Source organism: Engystomops pustulosus, unplaced genomic scaffold, assembly GCF_040894005.1.
Source record: "Engystomops pustulosus unplaced genomic scaffold, aEngPut4.maternal MAT_SCAFFOLD_119, whole genome shotgun sequence".
NCBI lineage: Eukaryota > Metazoa > Chordata > Amphibia > Anura > Leptodactylidae > Engystomops > Engystomops pustulosus.
This window is the reverse complement of record NW_027285000.1, coordinates 266686-288974: the sequence shown is the minus strand read 5'-3', so window position 1 is coordinate 288974 and position 22289 is coordinate 266686. Positions and strand designations below refer to the sequence as shown.

Genomic DNA, 22289 nt, shown 5'->3' with positions numbered 1-22289 from the left:
ATACTACAGATACTATCACCACCTGCCAGGACCTCCAGCCCCTAATACTACAGATCCAGATACTATCACCACCTGCCAGGACCTCCAGCCCCAAATACTACAGATCCAGAGACTATCACCACCTGCCAGGACCTCCGGCCCCTAATACTACAGATCCAGATACTATCACCACCTGCCAGGACCTCCAGCCCCTAATACTACAGATCCAGATACTATCCCCACCTGCCAGGACCCCCAGCCCCTAATACTACAGATCCAGATACTATTCCCACCTGCCAGGACCTCCAGCCCCTAATACTACAGATCCAGATACTATCACCACCTGCCAGGACCTCCAGCCCCTAATACTACAGATCCAGATACTATCACCACCTGCCAGGACCTCCAGCCCCTAATACTACAGATCCAGATACTATCACCACCTGCCAGGACCTCCAGCTCCTAATACTACAGATCCAGATACTATCACCACCTGCCAGGACCTCCAGCTCCTAATACTACAGATCCAGATACTATCACCACCTGCCAGGACCTCCAGCCCCTAATACTACAGATCCAGATACTATCATCACCTGCCAGGACCTCCAGCCCCTAATACTACAGACCCAGATACTATCACCACCTGCCAGGACCTCCAGCCCCTAATACTACAGATCCAGATACTATCACCACCTGCCAGGACCTCCAGCCCCTAATACTACAGATCCAGATACTATCACCACCTGCCAGGACCCCCAGCCCCTAATACTACAGATACTATCACCACCTGCCAGGACCTCCAGCCCCTAATACTACAGATCCAGATACTATCACCACCTGCCAGGACCCCCAGCCCCTAATACTACAGATCCAGATACTATCACCACCTGCCAGGACCTCCAGCCCCTAATACTACAGATCCAGATACTATCACCACCTGCCAGGACCTCCGGCCCCTAATACTACAGATCCAGATACTATCACCACCTGCCAGGACCTCCGGCCCCTAATACTACAGATCCAGATACTATCACCCACCTGCCAGGACCTCCAGCCCCTAATACTACAGATACTATCACCACCTGCCAGGACCTCCAGCCCCTAATACTACAGATCCAGATACTATCACCACCTGCCAGGACCTCCAGCCCCAAATACTACAGATCCAGAGACTATCACCACCTGCCAGGACCTCCGGCCCCTAATACTACAGATCCAGATACTATCACCACCTGCCAGGACCTCCAGCCCCTAATACTACAGATCCAGATACTATCCCCACCTGCCAGGACCCCCAGCCCCTAATACTACAGATCCAGATACTATTCCCACCTGCCAGGACCTCCAGCCCCTAATACTACAGATCCAGATACTATCACCACCTGCCAGGACCTCCAGCCCCTAATACTACAGATCCAGATACTATCACCACCTGCCAGGACCTCCAGCCCCTAATACTACAGATCCAGATACTATCACCACCTGCCAGGACCTCCAGCTCCTAATACTACAGATCCAGATACTATCACCACCTGCCAGGACCTCCAGCTCCTAATACTACAGATCCAGATACTATCACCACCTGCCAGGACCTCCAGCCCCTAATACTACAGATCCAGATACTATCACCACCTGCCAGGACCTCCAGCCCCTAATACTACAGATCCAGATACTATCACCACCTGCCAGGACCCCCAGCCCCTAATACTACAGATCCAGATACTATCACCACCTGCCAGGACCTCAAGCCCCTAATACTACAGATCCAGATACTATCACCACCTGCCAGAACCTCCAGCCCCTAATACTACAGATCCAGATACTATCACCACCTGCCAGGACCTCCAGCCCCTAATACTACAGATCCAGATACTATCACTCACCTGCCAGGACCTCCAGCCCCTAACACTACAGATCCAGATACTATCACCACCTGCCAGGACCTCCAGCTCCTAATACTACAGATCCAGATACTATCACCACCTGCCAGGACCTCCAGCCCCTAATACTACAGATCCAGATACTATCACCACCTGCCAGGACCTCCAGCCCCTAGTACTACAGATCCAGATACTATCATCACCTGCCAGGACCTCCAGCCCCTAATACTACAGACCCAGATACTATCACCACCTGCCAGGACCTCCAGCCCCTAATACTACAGATCCAGATACTATCATCACCTGCCAGGACCTCCAGCCCCTAATACTACAGATCCAGATACTATCACCACCTGCCAGGACCTCCAGCCCCTAATACTACAGATCCAGATACTATCACCACCTGCCAGGACCTCCAGCCCCTAATACTACAGATCCAGATACTATCACCACCTGCCAGGACCTCCAGCCCCTAGTACTACAGATCCAGATACTATCACCACCTGCCAGGACCTCCAGCCCCTAATACTACAGATCCAGATACTATCACCACCTGCCAGGACCTCCAGACCCTAGTACTACAGATCCAGATACTATCACCCACCTGCCAGGACCTCCAGCCCCTAATTCTACAGATACTATCACCACCTGCCAGGACCTACAGCCCCTAATACTACAGATCCAGATACTATCATCACCTGCCAGGACCTCCAGCCCCTAATACTACAGATCCAGATACTATCACCACCTGCCAGGACCTCCAGCCCCTAATACTACAGATCCAGATACTATCACCACCTGCCAGGACCTCCAGCCCCTAATACTATAGATCCAGATACTATCACCACCTGCCAGGACCTCCAGCCCCTAATACTACAGATACTATCACCACCTGCCAGGACCTCCAGCCCCTAATACTACAGATCCAGATACTATCACCACCTTCCAGGACCTCCAGCCCCTAATACTACAGATCCAGATACTATCACCACCTGCCAGGACCTCCAGCTCCTCATACTACAGATCCAGATACTATCACTCACCGGCCAGGACCTCCAGCCCCTAATACTACAGATCCAGATACTATCACCTAATGTCATGTGACCTGGATGACATCATTACAGGTCCTTTAGCCTCTTAACATTAGCAAACTGTACCCCATGCACATATCTGACCACATAAATAATCCCAGCAGTCTGCATGGGCATCTGCTCCTCTCCATGTAGGCAGCTGTGATATTAGGAGTTATATGCTTGGTGTACAGTATGTTAATTTTAGGAGGCTAAAGGACCTGCAATGATGTCACCCTGGTCACATGACATTGACTTGCTGTAGACATCCTTGAATAGCAAGTAAAATTATAAAGTTGAATATATAGGAGTCTGAGGGGAACCACTTTTAGCTAAAAGAAGGGAGTGTCAGGTAGTTACTAGGGTTCTATGGGAACCTGCCAGCAGCTGCATAAGTAAAAATGTGGTGACAGGTTCCCGTTAATCTAGTCCAGAGACTTTCAGAGGCGTCCTGTTGGTGACGATACATTTGTTACTGAACTGTGAAGGCTCAACGATGTCACATGCAGACACTAAGTCACCTTAGTTCTCTGCGGTGGATTCTGGTCCGGCCGTGATTCATTAAGGTAGTTCCTCCGATGTCCACCAGGTGGCGTTGCTGCGCTGAAAAGCATCGGAACGCAGTGGCTGAGTGAAGGTAAGCGCAAGCACCGCGACCGGTTTTTTTTTTTTTAAATGCGGCGGCTTTTCCGAATCCGTCGGGTTTTCGCTTGGCCACGCCCCCCCCTATTTCCGTTGCGTGCATGCCAGCGCCGATGCACCACAATCCGACCGCGTGCGCCAAAATCCCGGGGCAATACAGGGGAAACCGGTGCAAATCGGAAATATTCGGGTAACACGTCGGGAAAACGCAAATCAGGCCCTTAGTAAATGACCCCCATTGTATCAAATATAAAATAAAACACATAACATAGTGAGCAGGAGGGCAACAAGGGGAAGAGCAATGAGATGAACTGAGGGGAGTATTATACATTGCTTTACAGTGTACATGAATTCCTAAAAGTCCTCCCACTCTAGGAGATCAATTATCTCGAATTCTATATATCAGAATAAAGTTGACAAAATCCCTCCTTAGCTTGCATATCCGGGCGACCATAAGTGTGCACCCCGTGTCTGTAAGATGTGTTCATACATCACACAGGGCAATACGGGACAACAACACCCAGTGATATCTGCCATTAACTGCAATAGCACCCATGTCGTATATATGTTATCTCACGCACCTCATGTCTGACATTACCAGTAACTCATTCAGTGTATCTGCCGTCTCACGCCACCTTAGGGATCTTCATAAGAAAGATTGTACAGGGCTCACATGGCAAGCGATTGAAAGGGTTAATCGCCCAGTTACAGGAGGTGACCACCAGAGGAAACTACTAAACGCTAGACAAGACGTCATTTTATGTTACTGATAAACTTGTCATTTATCATTTTTTCATGTGGATCTGACTTTAGTAATTTGATAGTTTATGCCAATATATTATTCTATATAGAGAGATATACAAAACTATATAAAGGGCATTGCTTATGTTGATACATTGGGGGTCATTTACTAAGGGCCCGATTCACGTTTTCCCGACATGTTACCCGAATATTTCCGATTTGCGCCGATTTCCCCTTAATTGCCCCGGGATTTTGGCGCACGCGATCGGTTTGTGCCGCATCGCTCTGGCATGCACGCGACGGAAACCGGGGGGGGGGGTTGGGGCGTGGCCGAACGAAAACCCAGCGGATTCAGAAAAACCGCCGCATTTTAAAAAAAAAATGTGTCACGGAGCCTGCACTTACCTTCACTCAGCCCGAGCCGGTGTATTCCAGTGCGTACCGATGCTCTTCAGCGCAGCAGCGACACCTGGTGGATTTCGGAGGAACTGCCTTAATAAATCCCGGCCAGACCCGAATCCAGCGCAGAGAACGCGCTGCTTTGGAAAATAAAAGAAGTTATTTTAGCTCCCAGCGCATCGTGCTGGACTCAGGGCTGTTTGCTCTTTGGTTCTACACTCTTAACACTAAAAAAAGCCAAATAGCGGAAATCGGGTGTCCGGGCCCTGCGCAGGTGTCCTGCTGCCTGCAGCGGGTCAGGTCTCTCTGGTCATGTGATCTTTGTGTCACCTGTGAGGACCCCTGACTGTGATGTCACGTACTGACACCCCTTATCCTAATATAAGGGGAGTTGATAGACCTCTGCTTGCTGTCAGGAGATATCAGTGATCCGTGTGATGATCCCTTCTCTCCGCTGCGGATGTTGTTGTTGTGACGGATTAGATGGAGTCGGACACTTTATCATTATATATAAAACATTTATTCCTTATCGCTCCTCTGTGATGACATAGCGGGGGATTATATCCAGCGGCTGCAGGGAGATGATCTGGCGATGAGTGCGGCGGACGCTGGAGCAGGAGATAAGCGTTAATGCGCCCCCCGGCATCAGGCACAGGTCGTGACTCCTGTGTCACGTCACGAGGGGAGGGGGCGGCTCACAGACATCTCAGGAAGAAGTAGCTGCAGGTGCTGCGCTGCGGGCAGTCACACAGCTTTCCTATGCGGGCGCCGCGCTTCACCGCACACGCTTCTCCCATCATGCACTGCAGAGGAAGAGACAACAAGATCAGGCCTTCTCCTGAAATACTCTGTGCTGCTGCGGACCCCGCACCTTGCACTATGTAACTCCTGCATGTGCAGCACACTCCTCTCCTGAAATACTCTGTGCTGCTGCGGACCCCGCACCTTGCACTATGTAACTCCTGCATGACCAGCACGCTCCTCTCCTGAAATACTCTGCGCTGCTGCGGACCCCGCACCTTGCACTATGTAACTCCTGCATCACCAGCACGCTCCTCTCCTGAAATACTCTGTGCTGCTGCGGACCCCGCACCTTGCACTATGTAACTCCTGCATGACCAGCACACTCCTCTCCTGAAATACTCTGTGCTGCTGCGGACCCCGCACCTTGCACTATGTAACTCCTGCATGACCAGCACGCTCCTCTCCTGAAATACTCTGTGCTGCTGCGGACCCCGCACCTTGCACTATGTAACTCCTGCATGACCAGCACGCTCCTCTCCTGAAATACTCTGTGCTGCTGCGGACCCGCACCCTGCACTATGTAACTCCTGCATGTGCAGCACGCTCCTCTCCTGAAATACTCTGTGCTGCTGCGGACCCCGCACCTTGCACTATGTAACTCCTGCATGACCAGCACGCTCCTCTCCTGAAATACTCTGTGCTGCTGCGGACCCCGCACCTTGCACTATGTAACTCCTGCATGACCAGCACACTCCTCTCCTGAAATACTCTGTGCTGCTGCGGACCCCGCACCTTGCACTATGTAACTCCTGCATGACCAGCACACTCCTCTCCTGAAATACTCTGTGCTGCTGCGGACCCCGCACCTTGCACTATGTAACTCCTGCATCACCAGCACGCTCCTCTCCTGAAATACTCTGTGCTGCTGCGGACCCCGCACCTTGCACTATGTAACTCCTGCATGACCAGCACACTCCTCTCCTGAAATACTCTGTGCTGCTGCGGACCCCGCACCTTGCACTATGTAACTCCTGCATGACCAGCACGCTCCTCTCCTGAAATACTCTGTGCTGCTGCGGACCCCGCACCTTGCACTATGTAACTCCTGCATGACCAGCACACTCCTCTCCTGAAATACTCTGTGCTGCTGCGGACCCCGCACCTTGCACTATGTAACTCCTGCATGACCAGCACGCTCCTCTCCTGAAATACTCTGTGCTGCTGCGGACCCCGCACCTTGCACTATGTAACTCCTGCATGACCAGCACGCTCCTCTCCTGAAATACTCTGTGCTGCTGCGGACCCCGCACCTTGCACTATGTAACTCCTGCATGACCAGCACGCTCCTCTCCTGAAATACTCTGTGCTGCTGCGGACCCGCACCCTGCACTATGTAACTCCTGCATGTGCAGCACGCTCCTCTCCTGAAATACTCTGTGCTGCTGCGGACCCCGCACCTTGCACTATGTAACTCCTGCATGACCAGCACACTCCTCTCCTGAAATACTCTGTGCTGCTGCAGGTCCCGCACCTTGCACTATGTAACTCCTGCATGACCAGCACGCTCCTCTCCTGAAATACTCTGTGCTGCTGCGGACCCCGCACCTTGCACTATGTAACTCCTGCATGACCAGCACGCTCCTCTCCTGAAATACTCTGTGCTGCTGCGGACCCCGCACCTTGCACTATGTAACTCCTGCATGACCAGCACGCTCCTCTCCTGAAATACTCTGTGCTGCTGCGGACCCCGCACCTTGCACTATGTAACTCCTGCATGACCAGCACGCTCCTCTCCTGAAATACTCTGTGCTGCTGCGGACCCCGCACCTTGCACTATGTAACTCCTGCATGACCAGCACGCTCCTCTCCTGAAATACTCTGTGCTGCTGCGGACCCGCACCCTGCACTATGTAACTCCTGCATGTGCAGCACGCTCCTCTCCTGAAATACTCTGTGCTGCTGCGGACCCCGCACCTTGCACTATGTAACTCCTGCATGACCAGCACACTCCTCTCCTGAAATACTCTGTGCTGCTGCGGACCCCGCACCTTGCACTATGTAACTCCTGCATCACCAGCACACTCCTCTCCTGAAATACTCTGTGCTGCTGCGGACCCCGCACCTTGCACTATGTAACTCCTGCATCACCAGCACACTCCTCTCCTGAAATACTCTGTGCTGCTGCGGACCCCGCACCTTGCACTATGTAACTCCTGCATGACCAGCACGCTCCTCTCCTGAAATACTCTGTGCTGCTGCGGACCCCACACCTTGCACTATGTAACTCCTGCATCACCAGCACACTCCTCTCCTGAAATACTCTGTGCTGCTGCGGACCCCGCACCTTGCACTATGTAACTCCTGCATGACCAGCACGCTCCTCTCCTGAAATACTCTGTGCTGCTGCGGACCCCGCACCTTGCACTATGTAACTCCTGCATCACCAGCACGCTCCTCTCCTGAAATACTCTGTGCTGCTGCGGACCCCGCACCTTGCACTATGTAACTCCTGCATGACCAGCACACTCCTCTCCTGAAATACTCTGTGCTGCTGCGGACCCCGCACCTTGCACTATGTAACTCCTGCATGACCAGCACGCTCCTCTCCTGAAATACTCTGTGCTGCTGCAGGTCCCGCACCTTGCACTATGTAACTCCTGCATGAGCAGCACGCTCCTCTCCTGAAATACTCTGTGCTGCTGCGGACCCCGCACCTTGCACTATGTAACTCCTGCATGTGCAGCACGCTCCTCTCCTGAAATACTCTGTGCTGCTGCGGACCCCGCACCTTGCACTATGTAACTCCTGCATGACCAGCACGCTCCTCTCCTGAAATACTCTGTGCTGCTGCGGACCCCGCACCTTGCACTATGTAACTCCTGCATGACCAGCACGCTCCTCTCCTGAAATACTCTGTGCTGCTGCGGACCCCGCACCTTGCACTATGTAACTCCTGCATGACCAGCACGCTCCTCTCCTGAAATACTCTGTGCTGCTGCGGACCCCGCACCTTGCACTATGTAACTCCTGCATGACCAGCACGCTCCTCTCCTGAAATACTCTGTGCTGCTGCGGACCCCGCACCTTGCACTATGTAACTCCTGCATCACCAGCACACTCCTCTCCTGAAATACTCTGTGCTGCTGCGGACCCCGCACCTTGCACTATGTAACTCCTGCATGACCAGCACGCTCCTCTCCTGAAATACTCTGTGCTGCTGCGGACCCCGCACCTTGCACTATGTAACTCCTGCATGACCAGCACACTCCTCTCCTGAAATACTCTGTGCTGCTGCGGACCCCGCACCTTGCACTATGTAACTCCTGCATGACCAGCACGCTCCTCTCCTGAAATACTCTGTGCTGCTGCAGGTCCCGCACCTTGCACTATGTAACTCCTGCATGAGCAGCACGCTCCTCTCCTGAAATACTCTGTGCTGCTGCGGACCCCGCACCTTGCACTATGTAACTCCTGCATGTGCAGCACGCTCCTCTCCTGAAATACTCTGTGCTGCTGCGGACCCCGCACCTTGCACTATGTAACTCCTGCATGACCAGCACGCTCCTCTCCTGAAATACTCTGTGCTGCTGCGGACCCCGCACCTTGCACTATGTAACTCCTGCATGACCAGCACGCTCCTCTCCTGAAATACTCTGTGCTGCTGCGGACCCCGCACCTTGCACTATGTAACTCCTGCATGACCAGCACGCTCCTCTCCTGAAATACTCTGTGCTGCTGCGGACCCCGCACCTTGCACTATGTAACTCCTGCATGACCAGCACGCTCCTCTCCTGAAATACTCTGTGCTGCTGCGGACCCCGCACCTTGCACTATGTAACTCCTGCATGACCAGCACGCTCCTCTCCTGAAATACTCTGTGCTGCTGCGGACCCGCACCCTGCACTATGTAACTCCTGCATGACCAGCACGCTCCTCTCCTGAAATAGTCTGTGCTGCTGCAGGTCCTGCACCTTGCACTATGTAACTCCTGCATGACCAGCACGCTCCTCTCCTGAAATACTCTGTGCTGCTGCGGACCCGCACCCTGCACTATGTAACTCCTGCATGACCAGCACGCTCCTCTCCTGAAATAGTCTGTGCTGCTGCAGGTCCTGCACCTTGCACTATGTAACTCCTGCATGACCAGCACGCTCCTCTCCTGAAATACTCTGTGCTGCTGCGGACCCGCACCCTGCACTATGTAACTCCTGCATGACCAGCACGCTCCTCTCCTGAAATACTCTGTGCTGCTGCCGACCCCGCACCTTGCACTATGTAACTCCTGCATGACCAGCACGCTCCTCTCCTGAAATACTCTGTGCTGCTGCGGACCCCGCACCTTGCACTATGTAACTCCTGCATGACCAGCACACTCCTCTCCTGAAATACTCTGTGCTGCTGCGGACCCCGCACCTTGCACTATGTAACTCCTGCATGACCAGCACGCTCCTCTCCTGAAATACTCTGCGCTGCTGCGGACCCCGCACCTTGCACTATGTAACTCCTGCATGACCAGCACGCTCCTCTCCTGAAATACTCTGTGCTGCTGCGGACCCCGCACCTTGCACTATGTAACTCCTGCATGACCAGCACGCTCCTCTCCTGAAATACTCTGCGCTGCTGTGGACCCCGCAACTTGCACTATGTAACTCCTGCATGACCAGCACGCTCCTCTCCTGAAATACTCTGCGCTGCTGTGGACCCCGCACCTTGCACTATGTAACTCCTGCATGAGCAGCACGCTCCTCTCCTGAAATACTCTGTGCTGCTGCGGACCCTGCACCTTGCACTATGTAACTCCTGCATGTGCAGCACACTCCTCTCCTGAAATACTCTGCGCTCCTTCTGGATCTAACCCTGTGACCTCCCAGTTTCCGCACATTCCTCGTGTTAATTTCAGTCTTTTGCCCGGTCACCGCGCCCTTCTACTGAAGTTCTCGGCTGTTGACTGGCTTCTTTACACTATGCCTGGCCCAGTCTGTATCACCCAAGATCAACATACTCTTTTCCTGAAATCCTCTGTGCTGCTGTTAGTACTTACCTTAGGTACCTGGAGGAACTTTCCCTCCCAGCCTTGACCACGTTTAGATTGTAGTTTATACAGAACGTCCTGCAGCTCCAGAAGCTGAAACAGAGGAAGCCACGTGATACACCACCCCTTTAATAATCCTCGGACCCCATAGCACATGATACACCACCCCTTTAATAATCCTCGGACCCCATAGCACATGATACACCACCCCTTTAATAAGCCTCGGACCCCATAGCACATGATACACCACCCCTTTTTATAAGCCTTGCCCCTCATAATACATGATACACCATTCCATAAATAAGCCTCGAACCCCATAGTACTAAACCACATAGTAATAAACCACCCCTTATACTGGGGCAGGCTCGGTGGCTAGTACTTGGGAGGGGCTCAGTGGCTGTTTCTTGGGACAGCTCATGGAAGGTACTCGGGTTGAGTTCAGTGGTTGGTACCTGGGACGGGCTCAGTGGCTGGTACTTGGGAATCACTTGGTGGCTGGTACTTGAGATGGGCTTGTGGCTGTTTCTTGGAATGGCTCATGGAAGATACTTGGGTTAGGTTTGGTGGCTGGTGATCGGGACGGGCCCGGTGCCTGGTACCTGGAAGGGACTCAGTGGCTGTTTCTTGGGACTGTTCAACTAAGGTACTCGGGTTGGGTTCAGTGGCTGGTACTTGGGATGTGCTCGATGGCTGGTACTTGGGACGGGCTCGGTAGCTGCTACTTGGGTTGGGCTTGGTGGCTGATACTTGGGTTGGGCTTGGTGGCTGCTACTTGGGACAGGCTTGGTGGCTGCTACTTGGGACGGGCTCGGTGGCTGCTACTTGGGTTGGGTTCAGTGGCTGCTACTTGGGTTGGGCTCGGTGGCTGGTACTTGGGACGGGTTTGGTAGCTGCTACTTGGGTTGGGCTCGGTGGCTGGTACTTGGGACGGGTTTGGTAGCTGCTACTTGGGACGGGCTTGGTGGCTGCTACTTGGGTTGGGCTCGGTGGCTGCTACTTGGTTTGGGCTTGGTGGCTGCTACTTGGTTTGGGCTCGGTGGCTGCTACTTTGCACGGGCTCGGTGGCTGCTACTTTGCACGGGCTCGGTGGCTGCTACTTTGCACGGGCTCGGTGGCTGCTACTTTGCACGGGCTCGGTGGCTGCTACTTTGCACGGGCTCGGTGGCTGCTACTTTGCACGGGCTCGGTGGCTGCTACTTTGCACGGGCTCGGTGGCTGCTACTTTGCACGGGCTCGGTGGCTGCTACTTTGCACGGGCTCGGTGGCTGCTACTTTGCACGGGCTCGGTGGCTGCTACTTTGCACGGGCTCGGTGGCTGCTACTTTGCACGGGCTCGGTGGCTGCTACTTGGAAAGGGCTAGGTGGCTGCTACTTGGGACGGCTTCGGTGGCTGGTACTTGGGACGGCCTCGGTGGCTGGTACTTGGGACAGGCTCGTGGCTGCTACTTGGGATGGGCTCGGTGGCTGCTACTTAAGACGGCCTCGGTCGCTTTTACTTGGGACGGCCTCAGTCGCTGGTACTTGGGACAGGCTCGGTGACTGGTGGTTGGGACGGACTCGGTGACTGGTGGTTTGGGACGGGTTTGGTAGCTGCTATTTGGGACGGGCTTGGTGGCTTCTACTTGGGTTGGGTTCGGTGGCTGATACTTGGTTTGGGCTTGGTGGCTGCTACTTTGCACGGGCTTGGTAGCTGCTACTTGGGACAGGCTCGGTGGCTGCTACTTGGGACGGGCTCGGTGGCTGCTACTTGGGAAGGGCTGGGTGGCTGCTACTTGGAACGGACTCGGTGGCTGGTACTTGGGACGGGCTCGGTGGTTGCTACTTAAGACGAGCTAGGTGGCTGCTACTTGGGACGGCCTCGGTGGCTGGTGCCTGGGGCGGGCTCGGTGGCTGGTGCCTGGGGCAGGCTCGGTGACTGGTGGTTGGGACGGACTCGGTGACTGGTGGTTGGGACGGGTTTGGTAGCTGCTATTTGGGACGGGCTTGGTGGCTTCTACTTGGGTTGGGCTCGGTGGCTGATACTTGGTTTGGGCTTGGTGGCTGCTACTTTGCACGGGCTCGGTAGCTGCTACTTGGGACAGGCTCGGTGGCTGCTACTTGGGACGGGCTCGGTGGCTGCTACTTGGGAAGGGCTGGGTGGCTGCTACTTGGAACGGACTCGGTGGCTGATACTTGGGACGGGCTCGGTGGTTGCTACTTAAGACGAGCTAGGTGGCTGCTACTTGGGACGGCCTCGGTGGCTGGTGCCTGGGGCGGGCTCGGTGGCTGGTGCCTGGGGCGGGCTCGGTGGCTGGTGCCTGGGGCGGGCTCGGTGGCTGGTGCCTGGGGTGGGCTCGGTGGCTGTTTCTTGGGATGGGCTCATGGAAGGTGCCTGGGTGGGGCTGGGCTGTAGCTTGGGCTTGGTGGCTGGTACTTGGGATGGGCTCGGTGGCTGGTACTTGGGACAGGCTCATGGAAGGTACTTGGGTTGGGTGGCTTGTGCCTAGGACAGGTTTGGTGGCGTGTGCCTGGCATGGGCTTGGTGGCTGTTTCTTGGGAAGGGCTCATGGAAGGCACCTGAGTTGGGCTCAGTGGCTGGTACATGGGTTTGGCTCGATGGCTGGTACTTGGGAAGGGCTTGGTGGCTGGCACTTGGGATGGGCTAAGTGGCTGGTACTTGGGATGGGCTAGGTGGCTGGTACTTGGGATGGGTTCAGTGGCTGGTACTTGGGACGGGCTCGATGGCTGGTACTTGGGAAGGGCTCGGTGCCTGGTACTTGGGACTGGCTCGGTGGCTGTTTCTTGGGACGGGCTCTTGGAAGGTACTTGGGTTGGGTTTGGTGGCTGGTGCTTGGGACAGGCTCGGTGGCTGATACCTGGGAGGGGCTCAGTGGCTATTTCTTGGGAATGCTCTTGGAAGGTACTTGGGACAGGCTTGGTGGCTGGTACTTGGGACGGGCTCGGTGGCTGGTGCCAGGGGCGGGCTAGGTGGCTGGTGCCTGGGGCGGGCTAGGTGGCTGGTGCCTGGGGCGGGCTCTTGGAAGGTACTTGGGTTGGGTTTGGTGGCTGGTACCTGGGAGGGGCTCAGTGGCTATTTCTTGGGAATGCTCTTGGAAGGTACTTGGGACGGGCTTGGTGGCTGGTACTTGGGACGGGCTCAGTGGCTGGTGCCTGGGGCGGGCTCGGTGGCTGGTGCATGGGGCGGGCTAGGTGGCTGGTGCCTGGGGCAGGTTAGGTGGCTGGTGCCTGGCATGGGCTCGGTGGCGGTTGCCTGGCATGGGCTCGGTGGCTGGTACATGGGTTGGACTCGGTGGCTGGTACTTTGGAAGGTCTTTGGCTGGCACTTGGAACGGGTTTGGTAGCTGGTACTCGAGACGGGCCCGGTGGCTGGTACTTTGGACGGGCTATTTGGCTGGTACTTGGGATGGGCACGGTGGCAGGAACTTGGGATGGGCTCAGTGGCTGGTGCCTGGGAAGGGCTCGGTGGCTGGTGCCTGGGACGGACTCAGTGGCTGGAACTTGGGATGGGCTCATGGAAGGTACTTGGGTTGGGTTTGGTGGCTTGTGCCAAGGACAGGTTCGGTGGCTGTCGCCTGGCATGGGCTTGGTGGCTGTTTCTTGGGAAGGGCTCATAGAAGGTACCTGACTTGGGCTCAGTGGCTCAGTGACATGGGTTGGACTCGGTGGCTGGCACTTGGGACGGGTTTGGTAGCTGGTGCTCGAGACGGGCCCGGTGGCTGGTACTTGGGATGGGCTTGGTGGCTGGTACTTGGGAAGGGCTTGGTGGCAGGAACTTGGGATGGGCTTGGTGGCTGGTGCCTGGGATGGGCTCGTGGCTGGTTCCTGGGGCGGGCTCGGTGGCTGGTGCCTGGGGCGGGCTCGGTGGCTGGTGCCTGGGGCGGACTCGGTGGTTGGTGCCTGGGACGGGCTCGGTGGCGGGTGGATGGACTTCTGACATAGATGTTTCCTGCTGTGTGCCCGCTATGCACTGTTGGTCGCAGGTCAGGGGGCACAGGGACTCACCAGATCCTTCTCCTGGTATCGCTGGACCCCCGGGCTGCTGTCTGCTGCCTCTGCTGATGTCATCTCCGTGATGGTGCTGGTCAGAACTGTGATAAGGCACAAGGTGAGGGCGAGTGGCGGGCACCTGGCAGACATCACTCCTGGACACCGGGCACAGCACTGACCACAACACTGCCCAGCACCGAGATTATACCACAGCCCTAATGTGCTAATGACAGGGGCCCCCGCACATAATCCAAGAGACTTTACCTCATCTCCACTAACACTCGGGATAAATATAACCGCAACCCCCCCAAGACACCAGGAGTCATAGCACAAGATGTATCTAAGTATATAGTTATAGTAGTTATATTCCTGTACATAGGGGGCTGTATTATAGTAGTTATATTCTTGTACATAGGGGGCAGTATTATAGTAGTTATATTCTTGTACATAGGGGGCAGTATTATAGTAGTTATATTCTTGTACATAGGGGGCAGTATTATAGTAGTTATATTCCTGTACATAGGGGGCTGTATTATAGTAGTTATATTCTTGTACATAGGGGGCAGTATTATAGTAGGTATATTCTTGTACATAGGGGGCAGTATTATAGTAGTTATATTCTTGTACATATGGGGCAGTATTATAGTAGTTATATTCCTGTACATAGGGGGCAGTATTATAGTAGTTATATTCTTGTACATAGGGGGCAGTATTATAGTAGTTATATTCTTGTACATAGGGGGCAGTATTATAGTAGTTATATTCTTGTACATAGGGGGCAGTATTATAGTAGTTATATTCCTGTACATAGGGGGCAGTATTATAGTAGTTATATTCCTGTACATAGGGGGCAGTATTATAGTAGTTATATTCCTGTACACAGGGGGCAGTATTATAGTAGTTATATTCCTGTACACAGGGGGCAGTATTATAGTAGTTATATTCTTGTAAATAGGGGGCAGTATTATAGTAGTTATATTCCTGTACATAGGAGGCAGTATTATAGTAGTTATATTCTTGTACATAGGGGGCAGTATTATAGTAGTTATATTCCTGTACATAGGGAGCAGTATTATAGTAGTTATATTCCTGTACATAGGGGGCAGTATTATAGTAGTTATATTCCTGTACATAGGGAGCAGTATTATAGTAGTTATATTCTTGTACATAGGGGGAGTATTATAGTAGTTATATCCCTGTACATAGGGGGCAGTATTATAGTGGTTATATTCTTGTACATAGGGGGCAGTATTATAGTGGTTATATTCCTGTACATAGGGGGCAGTATTATAGTGGTTATATTCCTGTACATAGGGGGCAGTATTATAGTAGTTATATTCCTGTACATAGGGGGAGGTATTATAGTAGTTATATTCTTGTACACAGGGGGCAGTATTATAGTAGTTATATTCTTGTACATAGGGGGCAGTATTATAGTAGTTCTATTCTTGTACATAGGGGGCAGTATTATAGTGGTTATATTCCTGTACATAGGGGGCAGTATTATAGTGGTTATATTCCTGTACATAGGGGGCAGTATTATAGTAGTTATATTCTTGTACATAGGGGGCAGTATTATAGTAGTTATATTCCTGTACATAGGGGGCAGTATTATAGTAGTTATATTCTTGTACATAGGGGGCAGTATTATAGTAGTTATATTCTTGTACATAGGGGGCAGTATTATAGTAGTTATATTCTTGTACATAGGGGGCAGTATTATAGTAGTTATATTCCTGTACATAGGGGGCAGTATTATAGTAGTTATATTCCTGTACACAGGGGGCAGTATTATAGTAGTTATATTCCTGTACACAGGGGGCAGTATTATAGTAGTTATATTCCTGTACACAGGGGGCAGTATTATAGTAGTTATATTCTTGTACATAGGGGGCAGTATTATAGTAGTTATATTCCTGTACATAGGAGGCAGTATTATAGTAGTTATATTCTTGTACATAGGGGGCAGTATTATAGTAGTTATATTCCTGTACATAGGGAGCAGTATTATAGTAGTTATATTCCTGTACATAGGGGGCAGTATTATAGTAGTTATATTCTTGTACATAGGGGGCAGTATTATAGTAGTTATATTCCTGTACATAGGGGGCAGTATTATAGTAGTTATATTCTTGTACATAGGGGCAGTATTATAGTAGTTATATTCCTGTACATAGGGGGCAGTATTATAGTAGTTATATTCTTGTACATAGGAGGCAGTATTATAGTAGTTATATTCTTGTACATAGGGGGCAGTATTATAGTAGTTATATTCCTGTACATAGGGGGCAGTATTATAGTAGTTATATTCTTGTACATAGGGGGCAGTATTATAGTAGTTATATTCCTGTACATAGGGGGCTGTATTATAGTAGTTATATTCCTGTACATAGGGGGCAGTATTATAGTAGTTATATTCCTGTACATAGGGGGCAGTATTATAGTAGTTATATCCCTGTACATAGGGGGCAGTATTATAGTAGATATATTCCTGTACATAGGGGGCAGTATTATAGTAGTTATATTCTTGTACATAGGAGGCAGTATTATAGTAGTTATATTCTTGTACATAGGGGGCGGTATTATAGTAGTTATATTCTTGTACATAGGGGGCAGTATTATAGTAGTTATATTCCTGTACATAGGGGGCAGTATTATAGTAGTTATATTCCTGTACATAGGGGGCAGTATTATAGTACTTATATTCATGTACATATGGGGCAGTATTATAGTAGTTATATTCCTGTACATAGGGAGCAGTATTATAGTAGTTATATTCTTGTACATAGGGGGAGTATTATAGTAGTTATATCCCTGTACATAGGGGGCAGTATTATAGTGGTTATATTCTTGTACATAGGGGGCAGTATTATAGTGGTTATATTCCTGTACATAGGGGGCAGTATTATAGTGGTTATTTTCCTGTACATAGGGGGCAGTATTATAGTAGTCATATTGTTGTACTTAGGAGGCAGTATTATAGTAGTTATATTCCTGTACATAGGGGGCAGTATTATAGTAGTTATATTCTTGTACATAGGGGGCAGTATTATAGTAGTTATATTCCTGTACATAGGGGGCAGTATTATAGTAGTTATATTCCTGTACATAGGGGCAGTATTATAGTAGTTATATTCTTGTACATAGGGGGCAGTATTATAGTAGTTATATTCCTGTACATAGGGAGCAGTATTATAGTAGTTATATTCTTGTACATAGGGGGAGTATTATAGTAGTTATATCCCTGTACATAGGGGGCAGTATTATAGTGGTTATATTCTTGTACATAGGGGGCAGTATTATAGTGGTTATATTCCTGTACATAGGGGGCAGTATTATAGTGGTTATATTCCTGTACATAGGGGGCAGTATTATAGTAGTTATATTCCTGTACATAGGGGGAGGTATTATAGTAGTTATATTCTTGTACACAGGGGGCAGTATTATAGTAGTTATATTCTTGTACATAGGGGGCAGTATTATAGTAGTTCTATTCTTGTACATAGGGGGCAGTATTATAGTGGTTATATTCCTGTACATAGGGGGCAGTATTATAGTGGTTATATTCCTGTACATAGGGGGCAGTATTATAGTAGTTATATTCTTGTACATAGGGGGCAGTATTATAGTAGTTATATTCCTGTACATAGGGGGCAGTATTATAGTAGTTATATTCTTGTACATAGGGGCAGTATTATAGTAGTTATATTCCTGTACATAGGGGGCAGTATTATAGTAGTTATATTCTTGTACATAGGAGGCAGTATTATAGTAGTTATATTCTTGTACATAGGGGGCAGTATTATAGTAGTTATATTCCTGTACATAGGGGGCAGTATTATAGTAGTTATATTCTTGTACATAGGGGGCAGTATTATAGTAGTTATATTCCTGTACATAGGGGGCTGTATTATAGTAGTTATATTCCTGTACATAGGGGGCAGTATTATAGTAGTTATATTCCTGTACATAGGGGGCAGTATTATAGTAGTTATATCCCTGTACATAGGGGGCAGTATTATAGTAGATATATTCCTGTACATAGGGGGCAGTATTATAGTAGTTATATTCTTGTACATAGGAGGCAGTATTATAGTAGTTATATTCTTGTACATAGGGGGCGGTATTATAGTAGTTATATTCTTGTACATAGGGGGCAGTATTATAGTAGTTATATTCCTGTACATAGGGGGCAGTATTATAGTAGTTATATTCCTGTACATAGGAGGCAGTATTATAGTAGTTATATTCTTGTACATAGGAGGCAGTATTATAGTAGTTATATTCTTGTACATAGGAGGCAGTATTATAGTAGTTATATTCTTGTACATAGGGGGCAGTATTATAGTAGTTATATTCCTGTACATAGGGGGCAGTATTATAGTAGTTATATTCTTGTACATAGGGGGCAGTATTATAGTAGTTATATTCTTGTACATAGGGGGCAGTATTATAGTAGTTATATTCCTGTACATAGGGGGCAGTATTATAGTACTTATATTCATGTACATATGGGGCAGTATTATAGTAGTTATATTCCTGTACATAGGGGGCAGTATTATAGTAGTTATAATTCAAATTCAAGGAATAGCTCAGCATCAGTAGTAAAAATCCATTCTTCTTTATTTCATTTAAATTAAAAAGTCCATAGCAAAGACCAACGCGTTTCAGGAGAATAATCTCCCTTAATCATGGTAACATTTTGCTCAATGCACAACCATATTTAAAAGAAAAGAGGACTGACATGGGCGGGTACATGGGGGGGGGGGGGTACATGGGCGGGTACATGGGGGGGTACATTGGGGGGGTACATGGGGGGGGTACATGGGGGGGGGTACATGGGGGGGGGTACATGGGGGGGGTACATGGGCGGGTACATGGGGGGGGTACATGGGCGGGTACATGGGCGGGTACACCCAAGTCTGGACATCACTTCCTCTTTACACAGCAGATACAATTACAGATACACAGTGGATACAATTGTCATTACAAAACATTTTATACATTTCTTTTAAAAATCATCATAAGGTCTTCCCTGAAATTCATACCTGAGGGGATCCTAGTGTTTAAATTCATAATCCAATAAGCCTCTCTTTTTCTTAATGCTTTTAGCCAGTCACCACCTCTTTCTGGTCGGTTAACCCTCTCTACACCAAAGAATTTCAAAAAATTTGTTGTTCTATTGTGTTTTTCTACAAAGTGCTTTGTCGCCCCTGATATTCCCTTACTTTTCTTTGACACATCCCCTATATGTTCACTTATTCTGTCCTTTATTTTTCTTTTTGTGCTGCCCACATATTTTATGCAGCATGCTGTGCATTCAATGACATAAATCGCATAGTCTGAATTGCAATTAATGAATGTTTCAATATCAAAGGATCTGTCATTGCTTTTCACAGTGTTACATTTTTTGGCATATGCGCACATATTGCACCTACTCCCATGACAAGGAAAAAAGCCCTTCTGTGAGAGCCAAATTTTTTTGTTTTTTTGTTCTTTGTAAAGACTAGGGGACACTATGCTTCCAATGGTTCTACCTTAGTTAACTAAGGAATTTAACTAAGAAACAAAGTGTTGCCTTGTATGACATAAAGAGGAATCCTAATATTGTAGTCCGCAGTGCGGATAAGGGGGGTGCAGTGGTCATTTTAGATGCTAAATTATATGAGAATAGAGATGAGCGAACATGCTCGTCCGAGCTTGATGCTCGGTCGAGCATTAGGGTACTCGAAACTGCTCGTTACTCGGACGAATACTTCGCCCGCTCGAGAAAATGGCAGCTCCCGCCGTTTTGCTTTTTGGCGGCCAGAAACAGAGCCAATCACAAGCCAGGAGACTCTGCACTCCACCCAGCATGACGTGGTACCCTTACACGTCGATAGCAGTGGTTGGCTGGCCAGATCAGGTGACCCTGGGATAGACTAGCCGCTGGCCGCGCTGCTCGGATCATTCTGTGTCTGGATGCCGCTAGGGAGAGAGCTGCTGCTGGTCAGGGAAAGCGTTAGGCTGTTCTATTAGCTTACTGTTAGGCAGGAGTGATTCTACAAGAACCCAACAGCCCTTCTTAGGGCTACAATAACGTTATACTTTTTTTATTTTAATTTGCATATTTTACCATTTTGTGAGGAATTAGCAGGGGGACTTGCTACCGTTGTGTTTAGCTCTTAGTGGCACACATATCCATAGCAAAGACCGAAGTGGGAAAATTCAGTAGGGGTTGGATTTCTATTAGGCAATAACTCAGTGTCATCTCATCTGGCATAGTACTGTGCTTCCTTTGATACTTGGCTAGAAAATAGCCATAGGAGAATACAAAGAGCTTACTTACGCATACAGTAGCGTTCTATATATTTGATTTCTGGTTGATCTGCTGGTGGCTGTAGTTTCTGCAGTGCATGTACTTGCCAATTCTGAGCAATTTGTAGTGGGACTTGCGACCGCTGTGTTCTGCGCTTAGTGGCGCACATATCCATAGCAAAGGCCGAAGTGGCAAAATTCAGTAGGGGTTGGATTTCTATTAGGCAATAACTCAGTGTCATCTCATCCGGCATAGTACTGTGCTTCCTTTGATACTTGGCTAGAAAATAGCCATAGCAATAGGATAGCATTGTTTGGTTTTAAAAACTCAAAAAAAAAAAAAAAACACAAAAAAAAAAAAAAAAAAGTAAAAAAAAAAATAAAGTTATAACTCTCATTTTAAAAATGTTTAACCCGAGGGCTAGGGGTAGAGGACGAGGGCGGGGACGTGGGCGTCCAACTACTGCAGGGGTCAGAGGCCGTGGTCCTGGGCGGGGTGAGACACCACCTGCTGATGAGGGAGCAGGGGAACGCCGCAGAGCTACACTCCCTAGGTTCATGTCTGAAGTTACTGGGACTCGTGGTAGAGCACTGTTGAGGCCAGAACAGTGCGAACAGGTGATGTCGTGGATTGCTGACAATGCTTCGAGCAATTTGTCCACCACCAGTCAGTCTTCCACGCAGTCCACCCATGTCACCGAAATCGCCACTCCTCCAGCTCCTGCACCTCAGCCTCCTCCCCCCCAGTCTGCCCCCTCCCAGGAAAATTTGGCATTTGAACCGGCATACTCTGAGGAACTGTTTTCTGGACCCTTCCCACAGTCACAAACCACTTGTCCGGTTGCTGCTGAGCAATTTTCCGATGCCCAGGTTTTCCACCAGTCGCAGTCTGTGGGTGATGATGACCTTCTTGACGTAGTGGAAGTGTGTAAAGAGGTGTCCGACGATGAGGAGACACGGTTGTCAGACAGTGGGGAAGTTGTTGTCAGGGCAGGAAGTCCGAGGGGGGAGCAGACTGAGGGATCGGAGGATGATGAGGTGACAGACCCAAGCTGGGTTGAGAGGCCGGGTGAACACAGTGCTTCTGAGACGGAGGAGAGTCCTCGACCTGAACAGGTTGGAAGAGGCAGTGGTGGGGCCAGACGGAGAGGCAGGGCCAGAGCTGGTGCATCAGCGCCACTGTCAACTAGTGAAGCTCCCGTGGTGAGGGCTCTTGCGGCGAGGGCTAGATCTTCAGAAGTGTGGAGGTTCTTTAAGGAAACACCGGATGACCGACGGACTGTGGTGTGCAACATTTGCCAAACCAGGCTCAGCAGGGGTTCCACCACTACTAGCTTAACTACCACCAGTATGCGCAGGCATATGAATGCTAAGCACCCCACTCAGTGGCAACAAGCCCGTTCACCTCCGGCCGTGCACACCACTGCTCCTTCCCCTGTGTCAGCTGCTAGTCAGCCCCCTGCCCAGGACCCTGGCACAAAAACCCCATCGTCGCCTCCACGATCCTCCACAGCATCC

The 22289-nt window shown here is 50.2% G+C and overlaps 1 protein-coding gene across 1 annotated transcript; it reads right to left on the bottom strand.

Annotated features, from left to right (window-relative positions):
* Positions 1–5239: 5239 nt before the first annotated feature.
* On the bottom strand, positions 5240–14686 carry LOC140107133 (cocaine- and amphetamine-regulated transcript protein-like). The gene is made up of 3 exons (XM_072131681.1): positions 14490–14686; positions 10497–10580; positions 5240–5514 (listed from the first exon to the last, which is right to left on the bottom strand). Exons 1-3 carry the CDS (start codon positions 14622–14624, stop codon positions 5407–5409), a joined length of 327 nt encoding a protein of 108 aa, XP_071987782.1. The 5' UTR covers positions 14625–14686; the 3' UTR covers positions 5240–5406.
* Between the last annotated feature and the right edge of the window lie 7603 nt (positions 14687–22289).